The sequence below is a fragment of the Curcuma longa genome, chromosome 7 (assembly GCF_044706935.1).
Source record: "Curcuma longa cultivar G26 ecotype Majalengka, Jawa Barat chromosome 7, ITB_CL_G26_1.1, whole genome shotgun sequence".
Taxonomy (NCBI): Eukaryota; Viridiplantae; Streptophyta; class Magnoliopsida; order Zingiberales; family Zingiberaceae; genus Curcuma; species Curcuma longa.
This window is the reverse complement of record NC_133867.1, coordinates 3425195-3441129: the sequence shown is the minus strand read 5'-3', so window position 1 is coordinate 3441129 and position 15935 is coordinate 3425195. Positions and strand designations below refer to the sequence as shown.

The 15935-nt window shown below is 38.9% G+C and overlaps 2 protein-coding genes across 3 annotated transcripts; both read right to left on the bottom strand.

The window, feature by feature from the left end:
* Positions 1-1047: 1047 nt before the first annotated feature.
* LOC141831713 (cell division cycle protein 48 homolog) lies at positions 1048-7901 on the bottom strand. 2 transcript variants are annotated; one of them, XM_074719119.1, is made up of 9 exons: positions 7787-7901; positions 7500-7662; positions 6863-7091; positions 4056-4822; positions 3758-3979; positions 3414-3485; positions 3046-3327; positions 2605-2964; positions 1048-1560 (listed from the first exon to the last, which is right to left on the bottom strand). In XM_074719119.1, the coding sequence occupies exons 1-9, from the start codon at positions 7819-7821 to the stop codon at positions 1267-1269; spliced, it is 2424 nt and encodes an 807-aa protein (XP_074575220.1). In that variant the 5' UTR covers positions 7822-7901; the 3' UTR covers positions 1048-1266. The 2 variants fall into 2 exon arrangements, with proteins under 2 accessions (XP_074575220.1, XP_074575219.1); XM_074719118.1 differs by having other exon boundaries at positions 7500-7665; positions 7787-7890.
* Positions 7902-10013: 2112 nt separating this feature from the next.
* LOC141832052 (putative lipid-binding protein AIR1) lies at positions 10014-10753 on the bottom strand. Its single transcript, XM_074719522.1, has one exon. It carries the CDS (start codon positions 10712-10714, stop codon positions 10268-10270), a length of 447 nt encoding a protein of 148 aa, XP_074575623.1. The 5' UTR covers positions 10715-10753; the 3' UTR covers positions 10014-10267.
* Between the last annotated feature and the right edge of the window lie 5182 nt (positions 10754-15935).

Below are 15935 nucleotides of genomic sequence, written 5' to 3'. Positions count from 1 at the left end.
TTCAGTGGTGAAGGAGCTGCAATGATCGTTTGTCAGTGCTTAATATCAGTTCAGTGGTGAAGGAGCTGCAATGATCGTTTGTCAGTGCTTAATATCAATCAAGGGTGGAGCCACGGTTACAGTCGATTCGGGCTGTAGCCGGCCGGAGGCCGACGAAGACTGACGACATTGAGAAAGAGACTACAATGACAAAAGAAAAGAAAAATATAAGAGAGAGGAAAGCAACTTGGAGCTCGAGATCAGTCCGAATCCGCCTGAGTAGATAAGACCACTTATATCAACTAGAACTAAAATAAAAGCAAACAACACTTTTTCTGCTCCATGATGAAGTCTTAATTGTTACTGAAAATCCAATTCATGTAAATATCGACTTCATGTGCAATGGTAGTCAATGAGTTTTAGAAAGTGAAACACATCCGTTTCAATTCTCTCTGGGGTTTGCAGAGCACTGTAGAATGAGAGTGCAAGAATGAAAAGCCAACAATGATGCTAAGCTCTCAGCTAGCAATCCGTACAACGGTTGTTTCCACAGTACATGGTTGATTCATCTACTACCGTTGCCTAACGACAGACAATCTAATCTAACGTACAGTTTGATTATTGTAATATAATTAATCAATAAGATGAGATTCTAAATATTAAATGATAATCATGGTGTCATGCTTGCTAGGCGAGGGGGTATGCTGATGATGTAAAATTCTCATTGTGCGATATGAGAACCTTATAGTCCATATGCGACTGAATCAACAGTCACGGACAAAATGTTCCACTTCCAAATGAGTTTTTCCCCTTTTCTTGCTGATGAATGGTAATTGAAGTTAAAATTGTTAACCATTACCATTGAAGATCATGTTAGATGTCTGACTGACTCCACATAAATAAGTATATGCTTAAGAAAAAGTAAAAATTCCATAAGCGATACGATGACACACTCGAAATATGCAACACAAAAAACATAAGCCAAAACATAATGATAATAGACATCTGAATAAGCACACAATCTCAAAGCAAGCATATAAAACTTCCCAGCTCGACCAAGGGAAACAATTTGAATGTCTAAAGATAAAGGTGTTGTGTTTTTTTTTTTTTTACTTCGTAATTAAGGGTTAAATAATAACAGAGACCTGAAAATATTTTAGTTTGGCCACAGGTGAAAATCAATTTAATGACCCACCAGCAGCTGCTCCTAGCGTTCAAGAGATCCTAAAAGTTCATCCCCATATGGAGCACAATAAAATGTAGAGAGAAAAATAACATTCCAATAGATTAACTATATAGATCGTCATCGTCAGCAGCACCTGCTGCAAAAGGGTCTGATGCTGTGTTTCCGGATGCCGGTTCAGATCGTTCTGAGAAGCGGAACTCAGAGCCAAACCCCCTTGATTGCTGCAAAGTCTGAGCAAAAGCTTGGTACTTCCGAATGTCTGCATCACTAACACTGCGACGTGCAAACTTCATGGATTCCTCAAAATGGACAGCTTTGATCTCTGCTACTGCTTCAACCTCATCTTCTTCCATTGCTTCAGGATTCTCACTCTTCTTCCTCTCTCTTTCAATGTCCTGCAATGAATAGATGACAACGAGATTTAAATTGCAGGTTCTGGGATCAGCAAAGCTGAAGCACAAAACATGTACCATTCAGGATTGAGTGTACATTAAAAATGATATTTGCAGCTTTACTATATTGCCTCAATGTTATATGTGATCTACAATCCATCCAAATAGATTGCTTTGCCTAAAGGAGAGATTTTTACAGCTAAAATTAAATTTTCAAGAAATGAATCTCCAAAGTAGGAACCAAATGTTGGGAAATTTAAACTTCCAAAGATCTAATGCACATAGATATATTAGCATTGGGACCATGGGAATGTAACTTTGATTATACAAGTATGTAATGCTTCAGAAACGAAAGAAAATGGATGAAATAGCATTAAGAAATTGGCAAATTTCGTGAACAAATTAGTCACTCTAATAAATAATGCTCAATCTTTTCTCATTAGAGGAATTTCTGCTTAACATATTTAGACTGGGTGTGTCACAAGCATTTGTATTTCTAATGCATTAGGAAAAACAATCTGCTGCACTGTCTAAAAAAAGTTCTCAGGTAACCTGAATCTAAATTTTATACCTTACAATGTTTGATAAAAGTACAATAATAATAACATCTATCTCCATAAAAAAAAAAAAAAAAAAGATAGCTCGGTGTACAAAACTCCCGCAAATGCAAAATCCCGAGAAAGGATCTATTGTACACAGTCTTACCCTGCTTTATAAGAGGTTGTTTCTAAGACTCGAACCCATGACCTTCAAGTCACACGGCAACAACTTTCCCGTTGTGCCAAGACTCCTCTTCATAACATCTATCTCCATCTCTTTTATAATTTTTGGAGAATAAATAGCTTTAGAATTTTGTTAATATGCAATATATTCAATACTTTGTGCTATTCCTATTTTAAATATAAAAAATGTTCTATTTTATGACTTTATATTCAAAATAAAATAACTATTTGTTAACAGACACAAATAGAAAAAACAAGAAGTAGAAGCATAAATCAATCATATGTTAACAGACACAAATAGAAAAAACCAGAAGTAGAAGCATACCTTCTCAATGTTCTCTCTAATAGCATACTTGCATGCTCGTTGGCAAATTTCGGTGATATCGGCACCACTAAATCCCTGAGTGTACTTGGCAAGAGCTGCTAGGTCGACACCTTTTGACACAGGAGATTTCCTTAGACAAGCCTTAAATATTTGGTATCTTGAGGCCTCATCTGGCAAAGGAATATAAATCAATTGGTCCAAACGACCTGGTCTAAGTAATGCGGGATCTATTATATCAGGTCTGTTAGTTGCCCCTATAATGAAGACAGTTTTTTTGGCATTCATGCCATCCATTTCTGTCAGTAGCTGGTTGAGAACCCTATCAGCAGCACCTCCAGCATCACCAACACTACTGCCTCTCTGCCATGGATTGAAAGATTATGATCATTATGGTTCCTAAGGTAAAGAAAGGCAGAGCTATGAGGGGAAATAACAGATGACCTGAGTTGCAATGGAGTCGAGCTCATCAAAAAAGAGAACACAAGGTGCAGATTGACGTGCTTTGTCAAAGATTTCACGTACATTTGCTTCACTCTCACCGAACCACATGGTCAGTAATTCAGGACCCTTGACACTGATAAAATTTGCCTGGCACTCATTAGCAATGGCCTTAGCTAACAAAGTTTTTCCACAACCAGGTGGCCCATAAAACAAAACACCCTTGGATGGGGACATCCCAAACTTCTCAAACTTCTCAGGATGCTCAACTGGGTACTGCACAGTCTGTAAGAAATGGAGAAAATAATAAGAAATTGTTCATTGTCAAACATTCTTAAAGGTATGATAATACAATTACCCCAGAAGATTACCTCTTGCAGCTCCCTCTTGACATTCTCCAAACCACCAATATCATCCCAGCTGACATTAGGCACTTCAACAACCTGACAAAGCACAAAGTAATAATAAGCAATCAGCACAACCATAATACATTAAAAATTAGGGCGTTTTGGAATTTAATATTGCAGATTACAAGCTAACTAGAATTTCACGAGTTAAAAATGTCATTTTCAAAAATTATTTTCAATTCCATTCTCAAAAAACTTTTCCATAAAGCCCTTCCAACAGTATCAAAAGCTACTAGGAAACAATAGTTGATGAACAAAGAAACAACAATCCCAGTTTCAAGAGTTGAGAAATGATAGGTGATCCTTACAGTCTCACGTAAAGCAGATGGATTGCTTGTTCCAAGAGCAGTCTTGAAATGTTCATTTGTAACAGACATAGAATTGAGAATCTCAGCATCAATAGATTCATCCTCCAAGTCAATTATGTCCATCTTTTCACGAATACATTGTAGAGCAGCTTCAGTGCAGAGTGCTGCAAGGTCAGCTCCAACATAACCATGAGTATCCTTGGCAATCCTTTCTAAATCAACCTGCATTACATGATTATACATATAACATATTGAAAAAAATACATTTATAAAGCAAATAGGAGGCAAAGGTTAATACATCTTCAGATAGCTTCATATTCTTGGTATGAATTCGGAGAACCTCCAACCGTCCAACTTCATCTGGGACACCAATATCAATTTCCCTGTCAAACCTTCCAAATCTTCTGAGAGCTGGATCAATGCTATTTGGCCTGTTTGTAGCCCCAATGACAATTACATGAGCACGAGATTTCAAACCATCCATTAGAGTCAAAAGTTGAGAAACTATACGCCTCTCAACTTCCCCGCCAGTTTTGTCTCTCTTGGGAGCAATTGAATCAATCTCATCAATAAAAATAATTGACGGTGCATTTTTCTCTGCTTCTTCAAAAGCCTTTCTCAGATTGCTCTCACTTTCACCAGCAAGTTTTGACATGATCTCAGGGCCATTAATGCAGAAAAAGAAAGCTCCAGTTTCATTTGCAACTGCTCTAGCTATCAATGTCTTTCCAGAACCAGGTGGTCCATACAATAATATGCCTTTTGGTGGCTTGACACCAATTGACTTGAACAATTGAGGGTGCCTAAGAGGTAGCTCAACTAACTCTCTTATTTGAGCCATTTGTTTTCTAACTCCTCCAACATCATCATAACCCACCTCATCAAGTCTGTCTTCATCCTCCCTCTTTATAGGTTCCCCCTCACAGAAAATCTCTGTGTCAGGAGCAACAATACAGTACTCTGCAGGATCAGTCTCTATAACCTTAAACTCAACACTTCTCATCCCTCCCCTGACAAGGAAGAGATCTCCTTTCCTAACAGGACGATATGCCTCAAGAAAGTATGCTGCAAAGAAAATTGTTAATGGAAAATCAGGAAAGCAAGCTGAACACAATCAGAAGATGTACCAGACTTCACCAATAATAATAATACATTAGTAAGTCAACACAGAAGCTTGGCAATTGTCCAATGAATTATATCAGAAAATAATTGATAATATTCCAATTGAGAAATCAACAAATGTTAATGCAATTAATCCAATAGATTAAGTCTGTGAAGATATAGGCTGGTAACCAAAAGAGTATGCCATGATATACTGAAAAATAACCAAAATAAAAAATATCAATAGGCTTATTCATCAGCATCTATAGGTTCCTCAAATTAATTGGTTGAGTTTTACCAGGAGAATAAGAAATCACTGATGTATATCGTTGATGCCTAAATTTAACCATGGTAGTCCAAATTGATTTATATTAATACAAATAGGTTGATTGAGATTAATATCAGCAAACATCAACAATGAAGTTTACTATGGGTTATAAGAAAATAGCTTGAAATGATTTCACTGAAAATTGGATGGAATCAACTAGATTTAATCCAAATCAATTTGAATTTAGAGGGGCCTGAGGGTCGTCATTAACATTCTAGATAAAATCAATATTCCATCAAGCCTAATCTTAAATTCAAATGAACACCAAGGCAGAGAGAGACAATTGTTGCTGCTCACAGAATCCCTACTTGAATTTCTTAGATTTACCATTCTTTATTCATCGAGCTCTAGTACCATTTGCTCAACCTCAGTGCTGCTCGTAAGTAATCATTCAATTAACTCAGCCTCAACCCTCTTTTGGTCATTTTCGGTTGAGAAAGGTTACTATCTATTGAAAGAGAGTACAGTAACCACTCTAAATCAACAGTGGATTCAATGGAAAGGAGAGGGAATTAATGCTGCTCACTAACTCCCTTCTTGAATTATTAAACTTGTCGCTATTTATTAATATGAGCTCAACATTCGCACAACCTTGTCACTGCTCACAAGTAATCGCCCAACACCTCACCTCTCTTTTGGTCATTTTCAATTGAGAGAGTACAGTAAACACTCTCAATCAACAGCAGACTCAATCCCCTCTATAAAACTCAGTCATCTGCATTATCTATAATCTAGTATTTAATGCAGTATACCATTCTTATACAGCTACTCCTAATAATTTTTGACCATATGATCTCAATATGGATATGGTTTGACAACCATGCAATGATCAGGTATGTATGATTTGCGACCTCCCATCACATCACTTGGCCATGTCAAAAAACCAAATCAGATCTAAAATGGGCAAACATGGAGGTTTAAAGAGCCATTCTAAGTAGTAGCCTACTAGGTAATTTCTTGAAATAAAACAAGTAGAAAATGAAACAACATTAAAAATTATTACCATGGTAGATTACTTCAATAAATAAACGAATGCTACACTAGAATAGGTTAGTGATGATATAGTTAAATTATCAATCTCAACTGTTAGATTAATATTTTTTCCAACAAGAGTTTGCAAATAGCTTCACTATCCACTAGATGCAACTCTTGAATAAATTGATCATGACATATTGCACTAAATATAAACTGTCCACAAATGTATATTGCAATAGATATTGAATAGGAATGTTAGATTATTATTTATCCAAAAAAAAGTTCTCCTTCAATTGCAGAGAATAATGATTACCTGTTAAGTGACGATTAAGACTTAAGTTAAAAAGGAAAGAAACTGCTAGATTGTAAACCATCAAACAGGATATCATCATAGTTAAACATAATAGAGAAAAAGAAGTGATTCCAGATGCATTACAACCTTGATGGTAGAAAATTATCCATTTTGTGTGCAAAGTTGAGGTTCTTAGTAACTAATTAAACTGGCATATGAAGACAAATTATATAAAGGATCGATCAGTTGAGTGTTGCATTGCAAGCAAATAAATTTAGAAGACTGGCCAACAGATGTAGTAATGAGTTTGGTCTGGGATGTGATGATGAAGATGACAATTCATACACTATCAGCAATCAAAACCAAAAAGCACCTAAATCCAATTATGAAAATATTTAGCATAACTTACGTTTCAAATATGCATCAAACAGGTTCCCCGTGACTCCTTCAATTGTGTCATCAATTGGCAGTATATGAACACGCTTCCCATACTTGACATCTTGGCATTGATGAACTGAGACAACATCCCCAAGCCTCACCCTAAGGTTTGATCTGACAACTTTGTTCATCCGGATTTTTGGCTCATCACATGTCTCATCAGCGAGAGCAATACAGATAGTATCCCTCCTTTTCTTACCCTACATATACAAATGCATCATAGCTAGGTCAAAAATATTGTCCAAATTATACGTAGAACTACAACCAAGATCATAGAGACATTCTCCATTCTGTACAAAAAAAGTAAAAAGAAAAGAAAAGAAATCTTCAATTTCCAATCTCAAATTTGGAGATCAAAAAGGAGCGCATGAACGAACAGTTTCCACTAAACTAACTCAGAAGTGCAAGTGGATTCTTACACCAGTAAGCAATAGAAATTACATGACAAAATAAAGCAAAAACATAAACTCTCACAACCACTTTATCCGCAGTGAAAAAATGAACAAGTCAACAGAGGTTTCCAGCATTACAAATTTAACAGACTTTACCAAAGCCTAAAGATCCATAAGTTCTATAAAGGACAGATCAAAGATGACATCAATGCACACCTTCAACAGTATGGTATCTCCACGAAAGAGCTGGAGCTTCTCCATTGTTTCAGGGTGCAAGGCAACCACAGAATTATCATCGTTAGTAGCCTCATCTACGACCAGCCGGTTAGGAGCCTTCTTCTTCTCGAGAATCGCCGTGCTGTAATCCTTCTTTCCCTTGCTGCTGAGGCATCCACCCAAATTTTCAGGAAAAATAAAACAGAAAGCACTCGACAAATCGGAACCCCAAATTTCAGATCCAACCCAAAAGAAACATTCAAACATCCACGAGGAAGGAAACTCACGGATCGGAAGAGGAACCCTCGCCTTGATTCGCCATTGGATCGTGATCAGCCGAAGGTGAGGAAGGCGGAGGAAGCGAATCCCAAAAGGCAGGACGATGTCGGCAAAGGCCGACTGCGATCATATATACGCTCGGGAGGCTGGGGGCTACTTCTTTCCCAAGACATAAACTCTTTGTTCCGGCCGTTCATCATTCTGCTGATAGACGATCCACCGTTCGTGCCGTGTCTATGCGGTCTTAGAAATTACAGATTGTTCGATAAGCTGTCTTCAGTCCGGCCCACAGCCTAGTTATATGGCCCAACCCTAAACAGTGGCTTACGTAATTGTAATGGATCCATTTCAATAAAAGATGAAATTCGTCACCATAGCGATCCTACAAGGTCAATTTTATGATCATATGTGAGAAGGTAAATTGAGAAGTTGTAATTGATCACGATAAAGGAGGGCATTGCCTCGGCTTCACCGAGATTCGACCCTTGTCCACTTCAGTAAGTTTACTCAGTCGTAACCAATTCTACTATGTTCTGGCAAGGCAATTGTAATGGATCCATACATGTATTTTGAATTGATTATATAAATTAAATTAAAAATATAAAACAAATGAAGAATTAAATTCAAATCATTTGGCATTCACCAATAAGACCTACAATTCAAACAATAAAAACATTTGAATCTCTAGAGAAGTTATATGTGACTTATTTGAGCATAAATTATAACTTCTTTAGTTAGTTTTTCAAATTAGGTCAAGTTTGTACTCTTGATTAGGAGTTTAGGAGAATATATAGCATGTTTGCTAAACCCATGATAATACGAGCTTTATTCATTGCGCAAAGAACGTAACCTATTGAATTGGCCAAACCTATTTTTGTTCACTACCACTTTATTTGATGGATGATTGAAAATGAAAGATTCACATGCCAAAGGTTAGAACAAGAAGAACGTGACAGATATACAAACTAAGAAGGTTCGTATCATCACAAAATCATGATGAATCAAGTTGTTGTCATTTAGGACCACTTATTGACCTATTAGGCGTTATATGGTCTTTAATTTGCTCATATCATGAGTAATAAAGTCGAGCACTTTTACACTCAAGAACTAGCAGCGGCAAGTTGACTAAGTATTCATAATTCAAATCTCAACTATGACATTATAGAGCATAACTAATATTTTTTTTTTTCTATCCTGATTGTTCGTGTTGAGATCACCTCTTGGACAAGTAGCCGACTACTTGGCTAGAAAGTGGATGGTCAAGGTGGTACCCACAGGCTGTGAAGGACGAAGCTGGGGGATTCTGAGGCGTTACTAAGGCCTGCACAGCAAGAGAAGAGAGGGTGAGAATGGAGGCCAGGGGTGCCCTGGCTCAACCGCTCCGACGCTCAAGTCAGCTCTTTCACCGGAGAGGGAGAGGAGAGAATGAGAGTAAGTAAGTCTATCAGTGGACGTGTATGTGCGTACCTATCTCCACAAGATGGAGGGGAGGTCTATAGTTGTATATAAGAGAATAATGAAAAATTATCTTATCTTCATTAAATTTCAATTAAACAGAATATCCCTGAGTAGAGATTTTGCCATAGGAGATGTCCCTTCAGAGTAAGGGGAACATCCTATCACCACCGCAATAGCGATAAATCTTATCACCCAAATAGATACGATATTAGACTATCCCATCATGTCACATTAATAGGGTGATAAATTACCCATGATATCACATGATCACGATTGCCTGTGTTCTTGTGGCGATGGCCTACCTAGTTGAATGGAGAATTGAATAGAGAGAAGTTGGTTGAGCATTTAGTAGGGCACTGAGGGAGTGCAGCCTGATCAATAGAGTGAGCCCGAGTCGAGGCTGACTAAGGCCAAGACGGGATATGGTCGGGAGGAGAATTGGTTGAGTAGACTTAGAGGAGTAGTTTGGAGTCGGAGCTCGGAGTCAGATGCTAAACCGGAGTTGAGCTCTAAAAGAGGTTGGGTGTTGGGTCTAGACCTGAGCCAGAAGTCGAGGTCGAGTATTGGACCCCCCGACCTAATCTAGATGCCGAGTCAGGCGCGGGACCAAATCAATCTTCTATCTACGTGTCTCATCTTTTTAGATCGGATCTTGACTTTCTGGACCAAATTATATACCTATATATAACACTAATCTTCTAGTTAAGTATGACACCAAAAAGTAAACTAGCAAACATGGATAAAAGTGGAAGACAGGAGTACTCCTTGTCCACTCCTTCAACTTGAGTTGAATTGAATAAAGATAGATCACAAATTAAAGTGCTACAAGACGTTTGCACACAGTAGGTACATAGTACACAATACACATCACAAATGGATTGAAACTCTTATTCCCTACCCATAAATAATTAACCTTATCAATGGCTACTAGATTCAGTTAAGATACACCAATTCTTGAGCATTTAATAAATCCACCCAATCGCAACACGTACAACGATAAGAAAGTGAGCCTGCATGCAGGGACTGATAAACTATGCGCAGACGTAGTCCGGGGGCACACCCTTGCCGCAGTAGTTGACGAGAAGGGTGAGGTCGACGGGGATGTTGAGGTTCAACCCCAGGGCGTTGACCTTGATGACGGTGCAGAGACAGACGGCCGCCTCTAAGTCGTCGAGCCCCCCGACGAGGGAGCAGCAGGGCTCCTTGGGCGGCGTGCCGAGCTGGATGTTGACGAGGCCTCCGAGCACGTCGTCGCACGCCGCCAGCTTGAGCGTGTCGACGGGGCAGGTGGTCGTCGCCTTGGGCGAAGGCGGCACCACCCTGGGCGAAGGCGGCACCCTGCGCGGTGTCCTGGGGGGCAGCTTGGGCTTGGGCGGCGGCGGCGACGGGGGAGGCGGGCAGGCGGTGACGACCACGGCGAGCAAGAGGAGGTTGAGGCAGAGGAGCAGAACGGCCGAGGAGGAAGCAGAGGGAGCCATGCGCGCCTCTCTAGCTAGCTAGCTATCCCGAAGCGTGGGATGGATGGATGGTGAGTGGTGTAACTAGGGTTACGAGGGGGGTTTATATAGGGGAAAGGGAGGGGTTAACGGGGAATGGGGTTTAGGGTACAGCAGGGTAACGCTGCATGTGAGCAGTGGGGCTACGTGAGTAGCTGGCAAAGGCATGCAAGCTGGAAAATGGAGATCGGTTATTAGGGTTGTTGTCTTGGAGGCTTGTGAGAGTCTGCAGCTGGCATTCTTGTCCCCTGTGATATGCTACGTTGCATTCACCATTTCGACATTAATGGAGCTTGTGTTTTCTTCTCTAGAGCTCGATCGCTGCGTGAGAAAGATGGCTGGTGAGCAGTGCGACCCGTGTGAGCTAGGTAACAAGGAATGGGGGTTGGGAGCTTAATTATCGATATTGAGCCCACGCTGATGTGAACGATGATATATGTGTGTCGAGCTAGTATTTCTGAGTTTGTCCTTGAGGCATGGTGCCGCGGTCAGACATCCAAATTGTCACTCAGGTACTCACGGTTTGATCCTCAGCTACGGCGTATTTGTAAAAAATTTTCCTTCAATTAGAGAGCGTAATCAAAGGACGCTGGACGTCTGGGCTGGCCGCTGCGTGCACTTTCTGATTTATCCTGATGGCCGGTGGGAAATTTCCATGAGGCCATGTCGATGACCCTTAGGGATAGTCAATGAGGCTAATTAGGATTTATTATTTTTTTTTTAGTATTTCTGAGTTTTGTGCGGTCTAAATAAAATAAAAAAAAGTTGCCAAATGATACACTATATACGATATATTAATTCTCACAATGGAATTGATTCATACCCCAACCCCAGGTATACATATATATTGAGAGAGAGGAGGTAGAGAGAGGACTTTACCAAAGCTTTATATATATATATATATATATATATATATATATATATATATATATATATATATATATATATATAGAACTGATATCCCGCGCGACAGAAAATCCCGACTCCCGTACGCGACCGCCCGACCTCCCGCCGTTCATCGCCGCCGTTCTTCGCCGTCCGGTCACCGCCGGCCACCATCCCGGGCTCGTTGGAAGCGCAACTCGACGGCGCACACATCGGCACCGGATTCCAGCCGGATTGGGCCGGAATCCGGCCGGAATTCCGGCCGAAACACAGCAGACGCCCTGTTCGCCGATTTCGCCGGAATCCGACCGAATTCCGACCGAATCGGGGGCCGGACTCCGCCGCGATTCGGCCGGAATCCGACCGGATTCTGGCCGAAATCGGCCGCCAGCGTCTGGCGGCGATTTCGGCCGGAATTCGGCCGGATTCCGGCCGAATCGGGGCCGGACTCCGGCATCCACCGGACCGCCGGTGAGTTGCGGTTCCAACGGGTCCGGTCCGGCGGCAATCGGTGGTCGGACGGCGATGAACGGACGCCGGGAATCGGCGAACGTCCGAGGAGAAATACTGTGCAATCGCGAGAAATGGACGGCTGAGATCGGATCGCGCACGAGCGCGCAGCGGGCTGTTGCGCAGGATATCAAACTCGTATATATATATACCACAAATCCATAAATCCTAACACAGACAGATTAAGCACATACTGAATATAATGAATTGTATATTAAATTACTATATATATATATATATAACATAAAATATATGTTATATTTTATAATATATTGAAGCGTCCATTACTATAAAAGTGATGTCTCTCCTTTGAGAATCAAATCAATCCTTTCAATTTCTATTTAAAGATAATTGATTACGACACTAAGATAAATAACTAATAACTGTCCATTACTATAAAAGTGATGTCTCTCCTTTGAGAATCAAATCAATCCTTTCAATTTCTATTTAAAGATAATTGATTACGACACTAAGATAAATAACTTATAACTCTCTTTTCATCTAGCACAGCTCCTAAGTGCTAAAAAAAAAAAAAAAAAAAAAAGACCTTCCTCGTGTATGCATAAGATCAAATCCATTTGATTTCTAAAAAGGATTACTAATCCTTAACTTTTCGAGAAATCCTCCAATAGTGGTTGTGAATAACTGACTTTTTCAATCCTTTTGATCTTGGAATTCCGTAAAGATACAATTCACATGACTTTTTGAATTTTCCTCCTTTTTCAGTTCTTTCATTTCAATTCCTTAGCTTTAGGATAGGGAGAAACGAAAAAAAAAATGTATATATGGAACCTCAACAAAAATGTGATAGATCGAAGATCAAATTTGGGAGACCTAAAATTTAAATGTGGATCCAATCTAGGGATGGTTCCGCAAAATCATAAAATGGGGGATTTCTTATTCTACTGATTTAATTCGATGAATTTTATCCCCAGAGCTGGAGAAGTATAAGCGCCTATCAATAGTTTTTTTTTTCTCAAAATTTGGTCCTTGGTGTGGCTCAAACTGATACAAATAGGAATGAAATGAGTCTTACTTAGTAATATGATTGACTCTCACTATAAAAAAAATAGTGAGAGTCAATTCTAGGATTAAGAACGACAAAAATCAAAGATCGAAAGTATCCAAAGGTTCTTAAAAGGCAATCCATTTTTCTCCTAGGATTGAAGAAGAGATTGTACGAATGAATATCAAGAATTCCTAATTATTTTTCACTATCATTACTAAAATTGTGTCTACTAACTCCATCTGAAATTAGATTGTACTCTTTTTATTTTTCTCCATTCATTTTCTTCATCTTTTCTCCGAGGTCTGACTAGAACATCTGAGGGGCCTTGTCAAAGTTCGGCTTGATCCCCCTTCTAACTTCTTTAGTCTTTTCAGATCTTTATTTAAAGGACCTTCTTACTACTCCGCATTTTGAAAGTCGACCTGAAGGAAGTCGGTCTATTGAAGATCGACCTAAAAGAAGTTCGACTTAAAGGAAGCCCTACTCGGTGTTCTGAAAAATTGATCTGAAGGAAGCGGGTCTATTTAAGACCGACTTAAAGGAATCCCGACTTGAAGATAGTCAGTCTATTAGAGATAGACCTGATTTTTGTATCCAATCGGTCAAACGTATTTGCCCGTGGTTACTCTACTGAGTTATCACATCCCTTGATCTTGGGCCAAATCAAGAACCTAGCTAATTAACTAGTGACCAACAATTAAACATTAATTTTATTAGAGATAGTGGTTAGAGATAATATTAATCTTGCAAATATTTTTAATAAACTTGTTAGGTTTTATTGGTGCAATCGACCTCAGGTCAAGATTGACTACTTTGACCAAGCTCAAGTTGACTCGAGTTTGGATTTCAATGTTTGATCAATATGTTAGTTATATGTCAAGTAGATCAAGGTTGATCGGATACTTGACAATGAAGAAGAGTCCAGTGGGTCACGACTGTCGATCACTTGACATGAGACGAAAAGTCTAAATGGATCATGGAGGACCAAATACTTGATACGAGATAGAAAATTGGGATTATGGAGGACCAGACACTTGATAACTAAAAGTTGAATAGGGAGTTGGTAAGAGAAATCCAAGTGAGACGCGATTGACCAGACATTTGGTAATCAGAAAAGTTCAAGTGGGACACGGAGGATCAAACACTTGACATGAGATGGAAAATTCAAGTTGGTCACAATTGGCCGGACACTTGATGATTTGGGCAGAGAAAGTTCTGGTAGGTCAAGGTTAATCGGATGCTAGATAATAGGAAGTCCTAGCAACTCACGAATAACTCGATGTTGGATAGAAGAAATCTTGATAGGTTGAGGTTAATCAGATACCAGAAAAGATGTGAATTCAACCTTTAAAAGATTGAAATTAGGGTTAACAATCGATTGACGCAATGTAGTAATCAATTGGCAAATCCTAAACTCAGAATTTCAGATTTGATACATGACCAATCAATTAGTGAGGTTCACCAATTGATTGGTGGTTATCAATCGATTGGTTCGATCAATTGGCAAAAGGTGGACAGTGAACAAAATGCTTGGGCGGTCTAAAGCAATAAATTAGTGAGGTTCACCAATCAATTAGTGGCTATCAATTAATTGTCTCGATCGATTGGTAGAAGGTGGCTAGCGAACAGAATGCTTTGGAATCGATTAGGGCAATCAATTGGTCTAAAGCAATCAATTGGTCAAGTAAAATAGTCATTCTACAGGTTTAAACAGTCGGATCCAACGTGACAATTGATTGGTGAGTAAGATTAATCGATTGGTAAGCGAAAATCAACCCAATTGCAACCCTATAAAAAGGGGTTTTTGTGAAAATTAGAAGACACCAGTTTTTGGAGATTCTATGGTGAAGTACTAATGCATTTCCAAATCACAAAAGGTTATTCCAAGCAACAAGAAAGCATCCAAAATAAGATTTCATTGTAAAGTCATTTTTATTTTTATTTTAATCTTTGTGTCTTGTTCTTGTTGTTGTGTTCTTGTAAGAATGTATTGTAAGAGGTTTCTCTGCCTCTGAAAGGTTCTCGAAAAGGAAGAGTTAGTGGAGGGAGATCACTAGGAGTAGACATTGGATTAGTTATCTCAAGAAGACAGATATCAAGTAAAATCAAGGTGTTGTACATATGGCGTTGATTTTGATTCAAGTTTCCTCTACGCATTCAAATGATGAGTCCGCATTCAAGATGAGAAACGATCGAAGTTATTCACCCTCCTTCTAGTTCACACAAACCCTAACAGATTTAGTATAAAGAAGAGAGTTAGTTAATTAGGCATGTGCATAGTAGACACAAAATTTGACACACACATATAACACACACATATATATTCTTATTTGCCTACTATAAACACATTGACACATCACTACACATTGTTATTATTTTCTCTTTTTTTTAAGGCCTCGGGGCAATGATGTAATGGTTAAGGTCACTAGAGAAAATGAACTGTTTAGATGGAGCACCACAAGTGTTTCTCGATTTACTTTGATAGTAAGTGAAAAATTTTTATGAAACTAAACTAGTAACCCCAGAATTAGACAGTAGATATGCTTAGTTTGTATATTGAAAAATCTTAATGAGAGTGGAATGCTAGAAGGATGCTTTTATTCATAAATATCTATATTTATATTTAATTTGTTATGGTGCATCTTAAGAGTTACAATAAATCATTTCTAGATCATCTTGAGAAAAACTAGTGCACTTAGTTAAAATATCTTAATTGGAGCCTTTTTAATCATAATATATAATACAAAATTTATTTATTTATTGTTATCTCATGTTTCAATAATTTTTTTTAAAATTTCT